This window comes from Planococcus citri, chromosome 5 (assembly GCF_950023065.1).
Source record: "Planococcus citri chromosome 5, ihPlaCitr1.1, whole genome shotgun sequence".
Lineage (NCBI taxonomy): Eukaryota > Metazoa > Arthropoda > Insecta > Hemiptera > Pseudococcidae > Planococcus > Planococcus citri.
In genome coordinates, this window is record NC_088681.1 from 38,611,231 (window position 1) to 38,629,440 (window position 18,210).

Consider the following 18,210-nt stretch of genomic DNA (forward strand, 5'->3'; position numbering starts at 1 on the left):
ATTTGAATAAAGGCTAGTGAGCTGACAAAGTTTACGAACCTTTTTGCTTTCACGCCAAGTTTCACTGGATTTGACACATACATACGGATTTTTTTGGCGATAATACACGACACGATTTCTGCTGAGCGTTACGCGATATGGAATTTAATATTTGCGATTATTTTATCACCAACTTTCACCAGGTAAACGTTAACAAATGTGCAATAGAAAATATTTGTAGGAATTTCTGTACGTCAAACCACACACAACGTAAATAAACAAACACCGAAGAGCACAGCGTAAAACGCGTCCATTCACCGAGTAACAAGTACAACAGTACTTTACCACAACCAACTTGCAAGCTTGCATGGGACCGTAACGCAAGATGAATCTGTAACGGGAGAAGCGCGGTGAGGAAACAGCAGCATGTTTGGCCAACCAGTGTAGCCGTTTTCGTGATGTAAATGCTTTCACGAACGATATTTTCACCAACTTCGCTGACGGATTTTCATTCCTATGAAATCAATCGCGATTTTATTTAATTGTCGTTGTTTTTCTAACTCGTTGGAGTGAAGAACAATAGGTAAGTACGATCGTTAGCGCATATTTCATACCTACACACACGACGTATAGAAGCAGATATAGTCCTGTAGGTAATGTGACAATTAAAGATGAATGAAACATTGAAACAATGCGAATGATTATTAAATGAGCTGACCGGTCGTGAACGGTGAAACAAACGTTTTCTTCGATGGTTTTGCCAATTTAATTGACTTCCGATACTAATGCATGTAAAAACAGATTGCATCGCAGAAAAGTAACGCTTGCATGTGACAGAAGAGGAAAACTGAAACAAAAATAAAGGTATGTATAAATTGAGTTAACGTAACATCAGAATGAGTTAATAAATCAAACTAAGTAAATACGTACATGGAACCAACGTTTAAGCCTCAAGAGTATACAAGTTGCGATCGTATAGTGATTAGTGAATACGTTACCTACCACCTGAAAATGTTCAATCGGTAGAAATAAAACGCTACCATTAACAATTCAGAGCAATAATCATCATAAAAATATGTAGAAAACCATATCATGAAATTTAATGATATCAAAGTCAGCGCTATAGCGCTGATGAATGATGAATTACTCATAATACATAAATTTTTGTACCTCTTGAAAACTAAATACTCACTTAATTAATTCTTCAAAAGCTCGTCATTTCCGAGGTACTTTCACTTTCAGAGATGTCTATTAGTTCTATTTTCGTCATTCACACTTTCAGAGATGTCTATTAGTTCTATTTTCGTCATTCAATCAGCTATAGCCAGCGAATGAAATTGGATCAATTTGTACGAAAGATAACCGAAAACCGCTTCAAATTTCAACGCCTGCAAAAAGTACACTTATGTAACCATTACATCGCTGCAATGATAAGTATTGCCTACAAACTATCACATTCTGAACTGGGAAGCACCAGCGTCTGTGTCTTAGGAAGACTACTATTATTATGATGGGTAATTTATTCTCTATTTTTGATGTTGAAAATAATCAAAATGTATCGATCGACGATGTATGGTTTTCAGATAATCGTGTTTGATTGATTACTCACCAAAAGCACGATACATAAGCTGTAAATCTTTTCCTTCGTTGTAGTTTTAATGGGTTCCTTCACATCTTAGTCGACATTTTTAAATTCATACAGTGGTAAAGTACATACTACATAGCAGTCCCACATTGTTGTAGATTCTGAATTCATACGCACATAGATGTTTTGATAGAAAATCTGAAGAAATTAAAATCATCCAGTACCAGTACACTTACAAAAAAAATGCACGACATTTGAGCAGGTAAATTTGTTTGAATTATTTTACCTTCACGGCCTCACGGGGCAAATCGATTCATAAAATATTTCCAATAGAGATCATTTCGTATGGCCCATGGGGAAGAATTACCTCATACCTGCATGAATATCGCTCTCATAACAGCAACTGAGTCTGAAATAAGAAAGAAAAGTAGACGAACTGTAAAATATAAAATATACCGGATAATATTAATTAGGTAGAGGTACGTACATTGAACCGTGTTTAGTGGTAGTTTACTTGTGAAGTTGTGAATGAAAAAGCTTCGATTCGGTAAAAGGTGCTGTTATTCCTGTTCCTGAAGTTGAACTTTTGGTAGTTACCTATGATATTATCAATCATCATCGTGTTCTAACACAACAAAAGGACATGGCTAAATTAAAATTTCTCAATGGTTCAATTAAGAACAAGTTTTGATTTTTGATAACGTTCAACACGAAAGCTAACAATTATTAATATATAGAACTAACTTTTTCGAAGACTAATGAGATACATATATATTGATCGATGTACTTATCTACCTATAGATAATACGTAACTGGAAAGATGGTGTTGAGTGTGATTATTGCACAACCGACGAAATATAAATCTTTTTAGGGTTGTAATTGTAATCAAATCAATCTACAACTGGATCTGGAAAACAAAATGCCACATGAGCCACATGAGATCTGATTACGTGATATCAACAAAAATGCAATTTGTTTACCTGAATTTGACCAATAACACAGACAACACCATCATGAATTTAATTTTACCGAAGGCGAATGCTAATGATTTCAATTTTCAATTTCAAAGGATAAATAAATAGGTACTGTTATCAATGTATCGATGAGCACGTGTTTTCAAGTTCTTCCACTATTGCCTACACTGATTCATGGAAGTTCCATGCACTGATGCACTGATTTAGGCGCCGTTTGTTTAGTGTTGCGCATAATCGATTATTCCGCACTAATCGTTATTCGATTACTCACAAGTTCAATTAATCGTACAATCGATTAATCGTCTTAAAAATAATCGAATAATCGATTAATCGATTTTTTTTTAATTTACGTGTAAATTCACGCAACAACTGCAAAAAAACGTATAAAAAATCACTAAATTCGCATATAAATGATAAAAAATTATCAAACTATGAAAAACTAAGCAAAAATTGCCCAAAATATCAAAAAAGTTGCATACACTCAAAGAAAACCACAGCATAGCCTGCTCAAAAATTCAAAATTCTCAACTTTTTTTTTGGTCTTTGTAGTTTGAAAAAATATTTGAAATAAAGAATTCATAACTGAAATAATTAATTTTGGAGTTGCTATGAAAAATTAGTTAAATTACAGTTAATTTGCATTGAAATTCGAAAAAAACGAGTAATCGATTATTCCAGAATAATCGATTACTATCCGATTATTTATCCACTAAAAAATATTCGAATATTTCGATTATTTTTTGGCGATTAATCGATTAAACGATTAATCGAATAATATTCGCGCAACACTACGTTTGTTTTTCTGTTTGATAACCTGGAAAAATATAACTAAAAATGGTACAATGGTAGATGGTAGTCGGTAATAAAAATAAGTGAGTTAGTCGTGAAATTGATTTGATTGTTCGATAAATCACTGTTCAGATGTCAAAAACTATAAAAGTGAGTGATAGCTGTCTAGTGAAATGAAGAAGTCATCAGTAATGCAATCGAAACGAAGAATCAGAGACATTGTTGCATCGCTGAACTCAAAACAGAAGATCATGGTGCTGCTCGATTTCGCTGAACTTGTGCAGATTTAGCAGTCAAGGTATGTAGAACTTAATCTCAAAAGTATTATTTAAGGTGTTTTCATGGTCGATTGATGAGAAGCCAACTCGATACGAAGAGTTCGAACTCTATCATTCTTTACAGCGAGTGGAAAGAAAGCGTACACAACCGGAGCACAGTTTTGATAATCATTGATGTATGTACTTGAACACCAGGGTGCTTTATTATGCAATGCAAAACACAGCGTACCTAAGTATGGAGAAAACTAAATTGCCAGGAAATACCAGTTACCACACATTGATTTGATCATTGACGATTGTTTTCCAATCCGATATCCAAGTTTATGAAAATCTATTAGCAACAGTGAACAGTCAACACTGTACCTAAGCATAAAAAAGTTCTGAAAAGATCTAATGGTTTTGATAGTAGATAAATCCTAGTTTCCGGAAAGTTATCGTCATTCTTTTGACAAAATTTACAAAATCATACACGATCTGATCAGCGATCACTGAAAAATTTTCGAGTGTGTTGTATTCCGCTTGAATACTTGACTGTCGAAAAAAAAATAATTCAATGGTATGGTATTTGTTGTTGTATTCAGATCAGAACACCTTGGTTCCCGTTTCAACTGGTTGTCATTTTAAATAAGCATCTTGATATCATTTAATTTTTTGTGAAAGAGGACAGGATTAACAGGAGGATGAGGAAGCAAGATTTGATTAGCTGTGATTGTGAGTCTGTAAGAGTACTGTAAGGTGCCGGTAGTGCCTAATGAAATCGAAAACTAGAAAGTGAATGGGTGAGTGTGGAGGCAGTGAAGGAAAAAGGCACTGAAAACAGCTGCTACCGCTGGTAATCTATAACCAATTTGTCAGTTACTTAGATCAGTAATCATCGTTTAGATTTGGAAACAGTTAGTAAATGAATAATTGGCAGTTTGAGATTGAAACTTTTGAAATCGTGAAAATACTTATTGGTCATAGAAATGTGTTTGATATAAATGCTGGTATACCATCAGTAGTAAAGTGAAATACTTATCAATCTTTCATTTTCTTCTTTTTGGAACAGAAAGATAATTCATATCCAGTCTAGCTGTGATTAATGAACATCAAGTTCAAGTTCAAGTTCAAGTGAAATTCTTATGCAGGGTGATTTGAGCATTTTTGATTACATTATTCAGAAAAATTAAACAATCTCTCAAATTGAAAGTGCAAGTTTTTATGTTCAGATGGTTGGGCTTGAAGTATTGTTCATGAGCACATCATTTACAAATTGTATCACATCATCATACACCAATTTTTTGGCATTTTTATTCCAAATGAAGTCCATATGAGTGAACCCTAAATCAGATATTCGTATAAAACCGGCCTTTTTAGGAAGTTGATTGTACAATGATCGCACTTCCTGCAAAATTTTGATGTGATTTGAGTTAGATATTAATTTTTATGGGTGTTCACACACATGTGAACTTGGTGTGATCATTTTGATTTTTATGCACACCTAATAGACACTCTTACTTACCATAGGACGTGATGCTACATCTAGTAATGCATGATAAATCCGTATGGGTACGTTTATATTACTGATATTGTATTTTGGTGGCGAAGCTGTGCCATAAATTTGCAGGTTTTCTTTCGAACCATAATCAAAGTAACTAAAAGAATCTTTGCATTTTGGAAAACAACATTAGGTGCGTGAAGTTTTTCATTAACAGTAATGTATTCTTACATAAAATTAATCTCACTTTGAAATTGGATTAGTTGTTGTTCTGTTTTGACTGAAGTTCCTGCAAAATAATTATTATAAATCGTTGGCATTATCTCCTGAAACAGTCAAGAAGAGAAGCATAGGTTAGCATAGGTAGGTGCTGTAGACTTCATCAAGCTCCATATTAGAAGTTGAAGTCTTTTTGGTTTTTTTTTTCAGTACCTAGGTAGTTGTAGGATAACATGATATAATGAGCATCGTCTCACCTTGTTGACGTGACTTGGTAGCCAACCGATTATAATTAACAATACGAACTCGTATAAATTGTAGCCAAAAAATTGCACTGTTGTCAGAACTTTCACTACTAATTTCGTTAGTAAATCTTGTTCGAGGAATGCTCCCTGTCGTGTTCTGATACAGGTATTCCTACCATTGGATGCATGAAATTATGATTAAATACATTGGAAATATTCCGAAGTTCTTATGAATTTATGATATACCTAACTGTACGAATTACCAAAATGTAATCCATAATGGGCTGTGTTATTCTAAGCAAAATTGTGGGTGACTCGTGGTAAAATACCGCTAGGCTAACTTGAGCTATAATTTTATCATTGTATTGTGGTAATACAGATAAGGTTATGTATAATTCAGTATTTCCAGCAGAATGACATATACACATCAATTGGTTGTGGCGTGTCTTGTTCAATATGAAATCTATGGTCGTCGGTATATCATAGACACCGATTTCATGAAAGCTGCCAAGTGTCAGTGCAATGGATTTCAATTTCATTATTCAAAGTAGATTAACACAAAAGTTTTCAAGTTGATGTCATGATACCTGAAGTCCCAAAAAGCTCGCTCCATGCGGGTGTAATTTGCATGGCTTCGAGAAAAAGTATTTCCACGTGTGTTGATCATCCAAACATCATATCCTTGATTAGCCAATAAGTAAGCTGTTAATGGATATATGTTTATGATTCAAAAAATATTAATTGAAACATTTTCCAGATTAGGGTTTATCCGTTTAAGATTGTTTTATTATGTTTACCTAGGGCTGTTTCTGGCCCATCCGCAATCCATTGCAAATGAAGTATCCAGATATCCATGAACCAAAAGTATTGGTGGAAAATTTCCTTCTCTGTTAGGAATCCTATCTAATTGAAGTATAAATCCATCTGGAGTTTGTAAATGGAAGGTTTCTACGGGGTATCCATGTCTTGTGATTATTTGAGGCTAAAATATTATCTCAAATTTGAGGCACAAAAGTTCTAGGGGAAAAATCCAAGATTTTGTATAAATCAATGCACTTACTTACTGGGGTCAAGTAAGTATCCGGATTTGATGTAGTTTGTAAACCATTGATGAACTCATTAGTTAGGTAGATCGGACTGTGCACATAGATCGACAAAATAATATAAAGTAGAAAATTTAGAATAGACATTTTTGAACCAGTAATCTTTACAATTTTACATTTTTTTTGTGTGTTCAACTTGTTATCAAGATAGTTGAACTTGAACTATGAATAAACTCATTATAGTCAGGTTGATAGAAACTGTGTGCATACAGATCGTCAAGAAATATGAAGTAAAAAATTTAAAATAGACATTTTTGAACCAATATATTCTTTACAATTTTACATTTCCTTTTGTGTGTTCAACTTGTTATCAAGATAGTTGAACTGTGACTAGAATTCTCAAATGTTTCTCGTTTTACATGTACGGTCGTATACATACATGTACATCAGAACGATAATTTTTTCCATTGAATGGGTAACACTTTTCATGGCCAGAGGTCTCGTACATGGTTTTCATTGCCTTTTTAATGTTATTGCACCTACCTAGGTATTTCAAACGAATTTCTGTACTACCTACTACATTTTTCTTCTGAATGTAGATTGTAAGAATAGTTTGTGATTGAATTGGTTTTTATAGATAATGAATCAATGAAAAAGACACATTGTATTGTTTGGATATTTATTGAATGATCATCTTCATTATTTTGATGCTTACTCACTGAATTGTAGCGCCATGAGTATTAATTACCTACTTGTGCTCTTACATACTTCTTGTCACATCATTTACAAAAGCGATTACATCGTCATATAGTAATTCTTTAGCATTTTTGTTCAATAGGAAATCTAAATGAGTAAATCCTGGATCGGCTACGTTCAACAAGCCTGCTTTCACAGGCAGTTTGTTGTACAACGATTCCACATCCTGTGTGAATATATGTAGTATAATCATTCAAATTCGTATTTTCTGTAGTTTTGAAAATTTTTTGTGAATTTATTTGATTTTACTTACTGTGATACTAGATGCGTCATCTAATTTAGAATGATAAATTCGGACAGGTATGTGAATTTCAGTGATATTGTATTTTGGAGGCGAAGTGGCACCATAAATTTCCATATTTTCTTTTGGACCATAGTCGAAATAACTAAAGGACCCTAATAAGTTTACAAAATACAAATTTTTACCATAAGTACTTTTCTGAAATTGTCGTATTTTACAATGTTACGTGTTCAAATGTTACTTCCGAGTTGGAACATGTGAAGTGTTAGTTTAACAGAAGTACCCGCTGGATAATTACTGTAAAAAGATGGCATCGCTTTCTGAAAAAGTTGGAAATTGACATAAATGTAGGTATATAAAGTAAGCATAGAAATTTTCAATGTTGCTCTAGAGATGGAAATCAGGGTTTGGAACCCTGTTTGAATATTTTACCCAATTGATATGACTAGGTAGTAAACCAAAAGCAAAATATAGCATTAGATCGAATGCATTGTAGCCATAGGGTGGTATTTCTGTTAAAATTAGCACTACAAGTTTCGTTAATAGATCATGTCCGATGAATTCTCCTGCCGTATTCCAGTACAAGTAATTCTGTAATTTGAAGTACGATATTAATAATTGTGAATACTCGTAATTGAAACATTTTGAAATTTCAAACAAAATACTATAACAAAAATTACCAATATATAAATTGCGATTGAATCGATGGAATTAGATTCATGATAATATGGTGCAAGGCTGACTTGAGCTATTACTTTTTCATTATATTGCGGCAGCACTGATAACATGATGTAAAATTCAGAATTTCCAGCCGAATGACCTATGCAGAATACTTTTTGGTGGTTTGTTTTGTCTAAAATAAAGTCGATAGTTGTTGGCAAATCGTATACAGCTACTTCATGAAAGCTGCAAAGTATCAGAATGTTGAATGAAATACTTGAAAATTCGCAATTTTATTTCGAGTAAGTATTAATTTACCTAAAATCCCAAAACGCACGTTCCATTGGTGTATAATTAGCATGACTCTGAGAAAATGTATTTCCACGTGTGTTTATCATCCAAACATCGTATCCTTGATCCGCCAATAAATAAGCTGCGTGTATGTTACCCAAAAATATATCGGTTATTTTAGGAGTTGAATTTTATTGAATTAGTTCCTGAATTATTGTATATTTTACGTAGAGCTTGGCCTGGTCCCTGAGCGATCCATGATGCACTTGAATCTATGTACCCATGAATGAACAGTACAGGGTACTGATTTCCTGCTCCTTGTATACCATTAGGAATCCTATGTAATCCTAGAATAAATCCATCCGGAGTTTCGATATTGTATGTTTCTGCTGGATATCCGTGTCTGGTGATTATTTGAGGCTAAAGTATTGACATGTGTAATAAAGGGTCATTTTAACATATTTTTTTTCATAAATGACTCACTGGAGTCAAGTAGGTATCCGGATTTAAAGTGATTTGTAATCCATCGATAAATTCATTGATCAAGTAAACAGGATTGTTGGTGTAGATCAATAAAATTATGTAGAGTAAAATATCCAAAACAGACATATCCCAACTTCTTTTTTTTCACGGTTGCTTTTCTCACCGAATACCAATGTTGGCTGGAAAATTTTAAAGAGAATATTTAAAGCATCATTAATGTTAGTGGATTTGTTTGTGAGAAAAGGAAAAAGCTATATAAATACGAGTAGAACTAGGTACCTATAGTAAATAATTTGAGTTTTGAAATTATAGGGAACCTATCCCGATTAGTTTCAATCACCTCTTACTTAGACAATAACTCAAACTTTAAATTTTTTTAGGCCCTTCATGCCTACAAAAAATCTGATTTTATTCCCTCCTTGGTAAAATCTTGGCTACGCCAGCCACACCTAATTTCAGAGTGAAACATTTGCTATAGGTAGGTTGAAAAAGAATTGTGACCACCCCCTCCTCCTCCATTACAAATAAAAATGCAAGCCCAGGAGGATGTGAACCAAAAGTTTGCGTCTGACATCAGAAAAAATACCAATTTTACGGAATAAAATGGCGAGTTATTGTAGTAAAATAGGTAAAAGATAGAAAATGACAATTTTTCCAATTGATATAAGTGTTCTATGACTTATAGAAATTTTGATTTTGAATTTTGAATTTTTCGTTTCTCACTTTGAAAAAGAGACGAAGTCGAATTCACCCGAGCGAAGCAAAGGGCAAAAGCTTTCGAAAAGTATCAGTTTCAAAAAGTGAAAAAAGTGTTGGAATAACGAACGTTGATTTAAAATGAAATCAAAAACATTTATTTGTTTACATAAAAATGGACGGAAAATTCTTAACTTCGAAAATAAAAAAATTACATCGAGTTCAATGAACTCTTATTTTGAACTCGTATAATGTAGAGAACAACGAATGTGTCGTTCGATGAAAAACAAGGGACAAATGACCCCGACAAAAAATATAAACCAACTTAAAATTATGTATGTTTACCAAAATACTAATAACAAAATATTTTTCCATTGAAAATACATATGTATATACAAATGAATTTCAGAGTTCGCAAATTTTCCGACTTCAACGTTTAACATTTATTTTTGAATTTGGTCATTTCTCATATTGTTTAAAACGTCTGAACCATTTATCAAAATTTTGACAATAATTCATCAAAATCATAAAATTTAACGATTTTTATAGTAAATTTTTCAAATTTTTTGGAAAAATGTCACCGGAATCGTCAAAATTATAAGATTGACGATTTTTGAAGCCAATAATTCCTCAAATTTTTCGAAAAATTTCACCCACGCGTAACATCAACTTTTTGACGAGTTTTTGAGTAGAAGAACCACACCTCCTGTAGTTTCGTTTCTGCTAATGAAGTTATTACTCGTAGGCCTAGCTTTGTAATGTACTTGGAGTATAAAATTAATTAGACTTTTCATACCTTTTTTTGGCGGATAACAAATCGTCTTCCTCAGCTCATGTTCAATTTGCAAACATTTTCGTATGACTTTTATTTGACGCAATGCTTGAAACTTTTTTGAAGAAACTGGCCCCAGGATTCGAGAGGTCATGGTTGGTTTTGTGTTTATGTGGTCTCTGTAGGATTCATATTTTCGATTACCTTTTCGCTAACAGGAAATATGTTTTGACACGTGTGACACACGTCACAAATCATTTTTTCCCAAAAGTACTCAGCACGTTTGGAGATATGATTCGATAATACATATTATGATTTTTGCTTCGTCCTACCTCCTACCTGTGTTAACTATTCAGGTTTACCTTTTTTTTAACCTTGCATGTTACCCATATTGCTCTACTTGTCTATTTAAAAAACATCAACGAGTAGATATTGAAAATTTTGTTGTTGGAATTAACGTTGAATGCTATCATGTTTTTTTTTTAGTCGAGGATAAGACGGCTTGTTTTTGTTGAAAGTCTGTAAATGAGTAAGAATCAAGTCAACGGGTATAAATTCTGTACGTTTAGTGTGAAAAATTGAGTAAAACGTGATTTTTTTAAAACGTCAGTCCCTTTAAACTGAATAATTAGGATAATGTGTGATTCATTATCTAATATTTTTGAATTTGCGTTCAAATTTTGAAAATTTCAGCTCAAATCAATTGTGAAGATCATCTCAAGATGCTCAGTTGTTGAACTCCGATTTGATCAGGACCGCGATTTTTTTTCAGAAAGAACGTGGTCTGAAACCTCATTACCCAAAATTTCAGCTGCCCAATTTGATTTTTCGATTTTTAACGATTTTTTGGAAAAAATTCAGAATTTACCATTTTTGGCGATTTAAAAACATATTTATTCAGTAAAAATGCGGGAAATCGTTCCTGAAACTAATAATGTCGACTCCCTGTAACTGAATTTCACCATTCCTAAGCATTCTGGAGGCTCCAAAGCAATTTTCGATTTCTCCTTTATTTTGAAATTTCTTCAGAAAGCATTGCTGGAAATTGATTTGGGCAATTGAAAATTGAATTATTTAGTTGCCCGAATTAATTTTCATGCCTTGTGGAGAAATGATAAAATTCTGGAGGATTCAAAAATCGCACTGGAGGCTCTAAAATGATTCAAAATAAGGATGTGAAAACGAAATGAAGTCCATTCAAACAAGCAAGTGTTTTCAAAAAAAATTAAAATGAAGAACTTGTGGCCAATCGCAGAATTTGAAGAGCAAATGACCCTTGAAAAAAATCTATTTCAAACAGACGTGTGTACCTTTGGCATAATGTAGGAGTGGAAGTGAGGATGGTATTTTCAGCTTAGTATATGTAAGGTCGAACAACATGATAAAAATAACGTTGCTTGCGTCAATGAAATTCAAGAATGACATTGCAGCGATTAGGTGAGGATTGATTCAGGGCCAAAAGTTTGGAAATTTTCAAGGCTTAACCTTCAAACCGGCCAAGTTGATTTTCTGTTTGCATGAGCTTTTCTAAAAATTGTTTCAAAACGATTGATATTTCTGGAAAGTGTTCTTTTGCGAATGAAACTGATCAGTGATCATCAATTTTTCTTGTTCGTTTCCATGAGACCCATCAACCTTCATATTTTCCAAAGGAACATTGTAAATGTCCAAGTTGTCACATTGAGAACTCGTATTGAAAACATCAGTATTAATTGTGTTTAGGACGTGCTGAGAGTATTATTTGTTACATAATTTACAAAAGTTATCAGATCGTCGTACACCAACTTTTTGGCATTTTTATTCAGCGTAAAGTCCATATGAGTAAATCCTGGATCTCGTATTTGTATCAAGCCTGCTTTGGTAGGTAGTTTATTGTACAACGATAGAATTTCCTGTAAAGGTGTAAAAATCATGTCTATAGGTATATACTCGTAGGTTAATTTTTTAGCGTAAAACTTCATGAGTCAATGCTCACTGTATTGCTTGATGCTACATCCAAGTTATCGTGATAAATTCGTGTCTGTGTAATTATATTACTGATATTGTATTCTGGAGGCGAAGTAGTACCATAAATTTCCATATTTTGTTTCGGACCATAATCAAAATAACTAAAGGAATCTGATAAGTTACAAATATTTAAGGTTATTTTTGATATTTTTCAAGATGAATGTTTTTCATTTTCTGCGATTTCTTACTGTAAGTTTGGAATAGATGAAGTGATGCTTTAACTGAAGTACCGGCTGGGTAATTATTGTAAACAGTTGGCATTATTTTCTAAAAAAATTTAAAATTTGCATTAATTGATGGCGAAATATCCTCAGTGTTTCTTGTTTGAATTTCTTACCCAATTTATATGATCAGGTTGTAAAGCAAATAATAAAAATAGCGCGAAATCATATCCGTTGTATCCAACCGGTGGTATTATTGTTCCGATAAAAATTAAAAGCTTCATTAATAGATCATGTTGATTTATAGATCCGGGTGTATTCCAGTAAAAGTAATTCTGTCGAGTCAATTTTGTATAATTTTAATCCCTAGTGAGTTACCTATATTTCAAAAATGTTCAATAATTTTCTAGAAAACTTACGTAAACGTAATCAATAATTGGCAGAGTCGCTTTCGTAGTAATCGAAGGATCCCCGTGATAAAGGGGTGCAAGGTTGACTTGCGCAATAATTTTTTCATTGTATTGTGGTAATACCGATAAAGTTATGTATATTTCGGAGCCTCCAGCAGAATGAGTTATACAAAATAATTTTGGGTGGTTCGATTTATCCAAAATGAAGTCGATGGTTGCTGGCACATCGTATACACCTATTTCGTGGAAGCTGCGAAGTATCGGAATAATGAGTTGAGAAATTTCATGATCATAATCATGATCCTGTGTGTGAGAATTTTACCTGAAGTCCCAAAATTCACGTTGTTCTGGTGTATAATTAATATGAGCCTGAGAAAACGTGTTTCCACGTGTGTTCAACATCCAAACATCGTACCCCTCATCCGCCAACAAATAAGCTGTGTGGATGGACATTGTTCAAAAACGTGTTAATTGTTCGGAGAATCAATTATCCATCAAAAATACTTTTAAAAAGCAAAATTACCGCCAACCAAAAAAAAAAAAAAAAAAAACTTGCAAAAAGAATTGTTAACAAAAATTTGTTCATTAAGTAACTTTAATGAAAAAATTCATGATATCAAAACATCGCCAAGCAATTTTCATTCAGCAGTTGTGATCAGGAATTGATATGGAATTTCAAATTAATTTGGTACTTACTGAAATAAAATATCCATAAGTTTGAGAACTGAATTGAAAAACCGGACCGATAAATTCCGCCGGCGCTTGGCCCGGTTTTTCAATTCAGTTCTCAAACTTATGGATATTTTATTTCAGTAAGTACCAAATTAATTTGAAATTCCATATCAATTCCTGATCACAACTGCTGAATGAAAATTGCTTGGCGATGTTTTGATATCATGAATTTTTTCATTAAAGTTACTTAATGAACAAATTTTTGTTAACAATTCTTTTTGCAAGTTTTTTTTTTTTTTTTTTTTGGTTGGCGGTAATTTTGCTTTTTAAAAGTATTTTTGATGGATATCACGACTTTTTTTTTAATGTGTACATATTGTAAATTGTTAATGCGAATCTGGGTACATACTCCAAGAAGTTGAGAATATCAGATTTTTGTTGACAATTCTTTTTGTTTTTTTGTAGGTAAGTTTTTTTTTTGGTTGGCGGAATTTTTGCTTTTTAAAAGTATTTTCGATTGATATCACCACTTTTTTTTTTTTTAAATAATGTACATTATTATAAATTATTAATGGGAATTCGGGTACACCAACAATTTTAGAATAATTTGTAGAAGAACACTACCGAACTGATATGAGTCAAATTTCGTACAGTGATTTAAATTAGGGTATTATTTCAAAATATAACGTTAGTTTTTTAAAAAAATCATTTTTGACTCCCTTTTTCACAATTTGAAAATTGCTTTCCCCCATAAAACCCCCCAAAAATGAAAATTTCTCGTTGTACCGTAGAAAAGGGTCATCTACATTATATTCGCTATCATTTTGCAAAATTTCAAGCAAATCGGTTCATTTGGAGAAGCTGTAGCCTTGTCAACGGAAATTTAAGCATGAAATTTCATGAATATTTCCATTTTTCACCCTCAACCACCCTAAAAATGAAAATTGTTTGCTGTACCATAAAAAAGGGTCATCTGCATCACATTTAATACAACTGTGCCAAATTTCAAGCAAATCGGTTCATTTGGAGAAGCTGTAGCCTTGTCAACGGAAATTTTCATGAATTTTCATGCTGAAATTTCCGTTGACAAGGCTACAGCCTCTCTTAATGAACCGATTTGCTTGAGATTTTGCACATTGATAGTGAATATGATGTAGATTACCCTTTTTTATGATACAGCTAACAATTTTCATTTTTTGGGTGGTTTAGGATGAAAAATGGAAATAGTCATCACGAAATTTCATGCTTAAATTTCCGTTGACAAGGCTACAGCCTTTCCAAATGAACCGATTTGCTTGAAATTTTGCACAATGATGGCGAATATAATGTAGATGACCCTTTTCTACGGTACCGCGAAAAATTTTCATTTTGGGGGTGTTTTAGGGGGGAAAGAAATTTTAAAGTTGAGAAAAAGGGGGTCAAAAATAATTTTTTTTCAAAACTGACGTTGTATCTAAAAATAACTCATTAATTTACACCAGTGTACGAAATTTGACTTGAATTGGTTCAGTAGTTTTCTCTTGACACGAAGATTAGTGATTTCAAAAATTACCCCAAAATGCTAACTTTGGGTATTCCAATCTACATCATTTTTTACCGTAGAAAGTTTGTAAGCATACCAAATTAAAGCTCTCGTTGATGCCAACAACATATCAAAAAATCAGATTCGTGCGTGTTTTTATTCGCGAGAAATTCATCATCAAAAATACGCTTAGTTGTTCAGGGAATATAAGCAGTAAGTGGCCGGACTGTCATCACGTTTGGTATTATCGGTTTTTGTTTTTTTTGTGTTCGTTTTTTTTTCTTGCTTGGCGGGGCAGTCCGACCGGACTGCTTGATTATGAATTCAGTTATTGAATTATAGACATATGTGACATGGAATGGTGAAAGGGACCTGAGCCGTAAAAAAATTGTTTTTCCCTTTTTGATCGATTCTTATAGGAAATTTAACGCTCTTTTCAATGACGCAAACCGCAAGTTTCCATCTTTTTAATTTTTTGTACAAATCGCATTTTAAGTAGGTACAGTTGTTTGAAACTTATTCAAAACTGTAGCAAAATCACGAAATTACATCGTTTTTCAAAACCTCCCTGCAACAATACCACTAACAATTTTGAAAAAAATAATTATAGTGGGTGAAAGCCCTATCCTTCTAGAAAATTTTGATGTGTTTGAAACAACAAAGAACATTTTCCTAAAGCTCACAAAAGCTCATAAAAGATCACTGAAAAAAACAACGAGAAAATTTTCAGTCTTTTAGTTTTCCGCATTTACCGGACGAACCGTACGTCCTAGTGAAAATCTGATGAGAGTGATCTCAAAGAGAATTCAATTCTCTACAATTTCGTATACGTGAAATTTTCGTAGGATGCTCGATTTCAAAACTGGACGCCTTTGAAGTTTTGCAGAAACTGAAAGATCCGGATCTTTCAGTTTCTGCAAAACTTCAAAGGCGTCCAGTTTTGAAATCGAGCATCCTACGAAAATTTCACGTGTACGAAATTGTAGAGAATTGAATTCTCTTTGAGATCACTCTCATCAGATTTTCACTAGGACGTACGGTTCGTCCGGTAAATGCGGAAAACTAAAAGACTGAAAATTTTCTCATTGTTTTTTTCAGTGATCTTTTATGAGCTTTTGTGAGCTTTAGGAAAATGTTCTTTGTTGTTTCAAACACATCAAAATTTTCTAGAAGGATAGGGCTTTCACCCACTATAATTATTTTTTTCAAAATTGTTAGTGGTATTGTTGCAGGGAGGTTTTGAAAAACGATGTGGTAAAAATAAACATTACAGTTTTACCTTTGATTCGTGACATAAAAAGTTGCTATAAGCGGGAAATTTGACTGATTCAGCTGATGTAGTATCCTTCAAAAAGGCAACACTGCATGTGGAAGTGAACCACCAGACCTTAGCGAATCAGAATACAGAATAATTTGACAATACCGTTGCTATGGAAACGCATAAATGCTACTTTACGCGTCACAAACTTTAAACGCGATTATCTCGAAAACAGGTTTTTACGGATCAGGTCCCTTTCACCATTCCACGCCACATATGTATTACGTAGAGCTTGGTCTGGTCCAAGAGCGATCCACGCTGCGGACGAATCCATATAGCCATGGAAAAGCAGTACTGGATACTGATTTGCTGTTCCCTGTTTTAAACCATTAGGAATTCTGTGCAATTCTAAGATAAATCCATCCTGAGTTTTAATATTATAGGTTTCTGATGGATACCCGTGTCTTGTGATAATCTGAGGCTATAAAATATTCGCTTGTAAAAGAAATCATTTCGCTTTAAAATTTTTTAATATAGATAATTACTTACTGGTGTTAAATAAGTATCCGGATTGGAAGTAATTTGTAGACCGTTGATAAATTCATTTATCAAGTAAACAGGACTGTGTGTGTAGATCGATAAAATAATATACAATAAAATATTCAAGACGGACATTTTTTTTATTTTTTTTGTAATTAGGTCTTTCTTTTCTCAACACTGAAGTCGACCAGACCGCGCGCGAAATTCCCAACGCGGTTGTCACATGACGTTAATTTGTGAAAATTTTGCTGTGATTTTATGGTTCACCTTTCGTGTTTTGTTGAAAACCATGCATGTTCTGGAATTTATCGTTATCTGCATTGTAATTATGGCTACCGTTTTTTAAACGTTTCCATTTTTAATTACCTTTTGTACATACAGGAAATACTTAGTTTGTATCTTAACTTATTCTAAACGGCGCTTTTTATAGCATTTTTTGGAACACGTCGGATTTTCAGTACGTACGAGACGTTGAAAATTGAAATTCAAAAAGCATGGGTGTTTTACTCAACTTGGTGAAATATTTTTATAAAATCGATGACAGAAATTTTTAGATTTTTTTGGATTTTTTCAGACTATGCCAAGAAAAATTTATTGAATGATAATGCTAGTTCTGTAATATTCAGCCTGTCTCCTTTTTTCATTTTTTTTTTTTTTTTTTGACAAGAACACCAAATTTTAAAGTACAATCTTTTAACCTTCGAGATTTCCATTACTTTCTTCAAATTTTTTTGGTGACCCATAAAATGAAACTCTAATAGGTACTCCAAAACATTCATAGTTGAATCCAGAATAACATGTTTTCCAAATTGAAATGAAAACCCGTGCGACTTGCATAGTTCTTATTTTTTTTATCAAGTTTATTTTCATAAATTTTTTTATCAAAAAGATTTGAACCAACTTGTTTTCTTTTTCAATTTTAGAGTTTTTGTAAACTTGTTTTTTTACTGGACTATTTTGAAAAATTGTAGGTAGCTCGGATTTTCAAACTATTTTCAGATGATGAATCCAATGTTCTTGATTTTTTAATTGAATGAAAATCAAAAAACTCATTTTTCTTTTGAGTTCTCCATTTCCAAGAAAGTAACCAAAAATTTTTTTGCGAAATTGCGCGATCTGATGTTCCACTTTACTGAAGAGATTTTTTGAAAT

At 32.9% G+C, this 18,210-nt stretch overlaps 3 protein-coding genes, 1 long non-coding RNA gene and 1 pseudogene across 5 annotated transcripts in view; 1 reads left to right on the plus strand and 4 right to left on the minus strand.

Annotated features, from left to right (window-relative positions):
• LOC135849220 (guanine nucleotide exchange factor for Rab-3A-like) overlaps positions 1–460 on the minus strand; it is a 35,745-nt gene extending 35,285 nt beyond the window's left edge. Inside the window, exon 1 of one of the 2 annotated variants that reach the window (XM_065369544.1) lies at positions 40–460. The gene's annotated coding sequence lies outside the window, so the exon portion shown is untranslated. The remainder of the gene's footprint in view (positions 1–39) is intronic. The other variant, XM_065369543.1, reaches the window with a different exon arrangement.
• A 2,888-nt stretch (positions 461–3,348) lies between these two features.
• Positions 3,349–18,210, plus strand: part of LOC135849236 (uncharacterized) — a 93,582-nt gene continuing 78,720 nt past the window's right edge. The window contains exon 1 of the long non-coding RNA XR_010559506.1: positions 3,349–3,625. This is a non-coding gene — a long non-coding RNA (uncharacterized LOC135849236). The remainder of the gene's footprint in view (positions 3,626–18,210) is intronic.
• LOC135846776 (lipase 1-like) lies at positions 4,810–6,736 on the minus strand (annotated as a pseudogene).
• Positions 7,252–10,856, minus strand: LOC135849226 (lipase 1-like). The gene is made up of 9 exons (XM_065369554.1): positions 10,513–10,856; positions 9,021–9,199; positions 8,765–8,957; positions 8,565–8,679; positions 8,267–8,492; positions 8,019–8,177; positions 7,828–7,906; positions 7,599–7,741; positions 7,252–7,511 (listed from the first exon to the last, which is right to left on the minus strand). Exons 2-9 carry the CDS (start codon positions 9,144–9,146, stop codon positions 7,350–7,352), a joined length of 1,203 nt encoding a protein of 400 aa, XP_065225626.1. The 5' UTR covers positions 9,147–9,199; positions 10,513–10,856; the 3' UTR covers positions 7,252–7,349.
• On the minus strand, positions 12,226–18,127 carry LOC135846778 (lipase 1-like). Its single transcript, XM_065366059.1, has 5 exons — positions 17,068–18,127; positions 16,741–16,999; positions 13,389–13,503; positions 13,072–13,316; positions 12,226–12,606 (listed from the first exon to the last, which is right to left on the minus strand). The coding sequence occupies exons 1-5, from the start codon at positions 17,191–17,193 to the stop codon at positions 12,446–12,448; spliced, it is 906 nt and encodes a 301-aa protein (XP_065222131.1). The 5' UTR covers positions 17,194–18,127; the 3' UTR covers positions 12,226–12,445.

What these genes read in the sequence shown, in the direction of transcription:
- LOC135849226 (XM_065369554.1), bottom strand. Translation starts at nt 9,146, where the DNA reads ATGTCTGTTTTGGATATTTTACTCTACATAATTTTATTGATCTACACC. An exon ending in CGGATACCTACTTGACTCCA is followed by an intron (nt 8,958 to 9,020) that starts GTGAGTCATTTA and finishes TCAATACTTTAG; the next exon opens with CCTCAAATAATCACCAGACA. An exon ending in GGGACCAGGCCAAGCTCTAC is followed by an intron (nt 8,680 to 8,764) that starts GTAAAATATACA and finishes ACATACACGCAG; the next exon opens with CTTATTTATTGGCGGATCAA.
- LOC135846778 (XM_065366059.1), bottom strand. Translation starts at nt 17,193, where the DNA reads ATGTCCGTCTTGAATATTTTATTGTATATTATTTTATCGATCTACACA. An exon ending in CGTGAATTTTGGGACTTCAG is followed by an intron (nt 13,317 to 13,388) that starts GTAAAATTCTCA and finishes GATACTTCGCAG; the next exon opens with CTTCCACGAAATAGGTGTAT. An exon ending in TATTGATTACGTTTACGTAA is followed by an intron (nt 12,607 to 13,071) that starts GTTTTCTAGAAA and finishes GTAACTTATCAG; the next exon opens with ATTCCTTTAGTTATTTTGAT.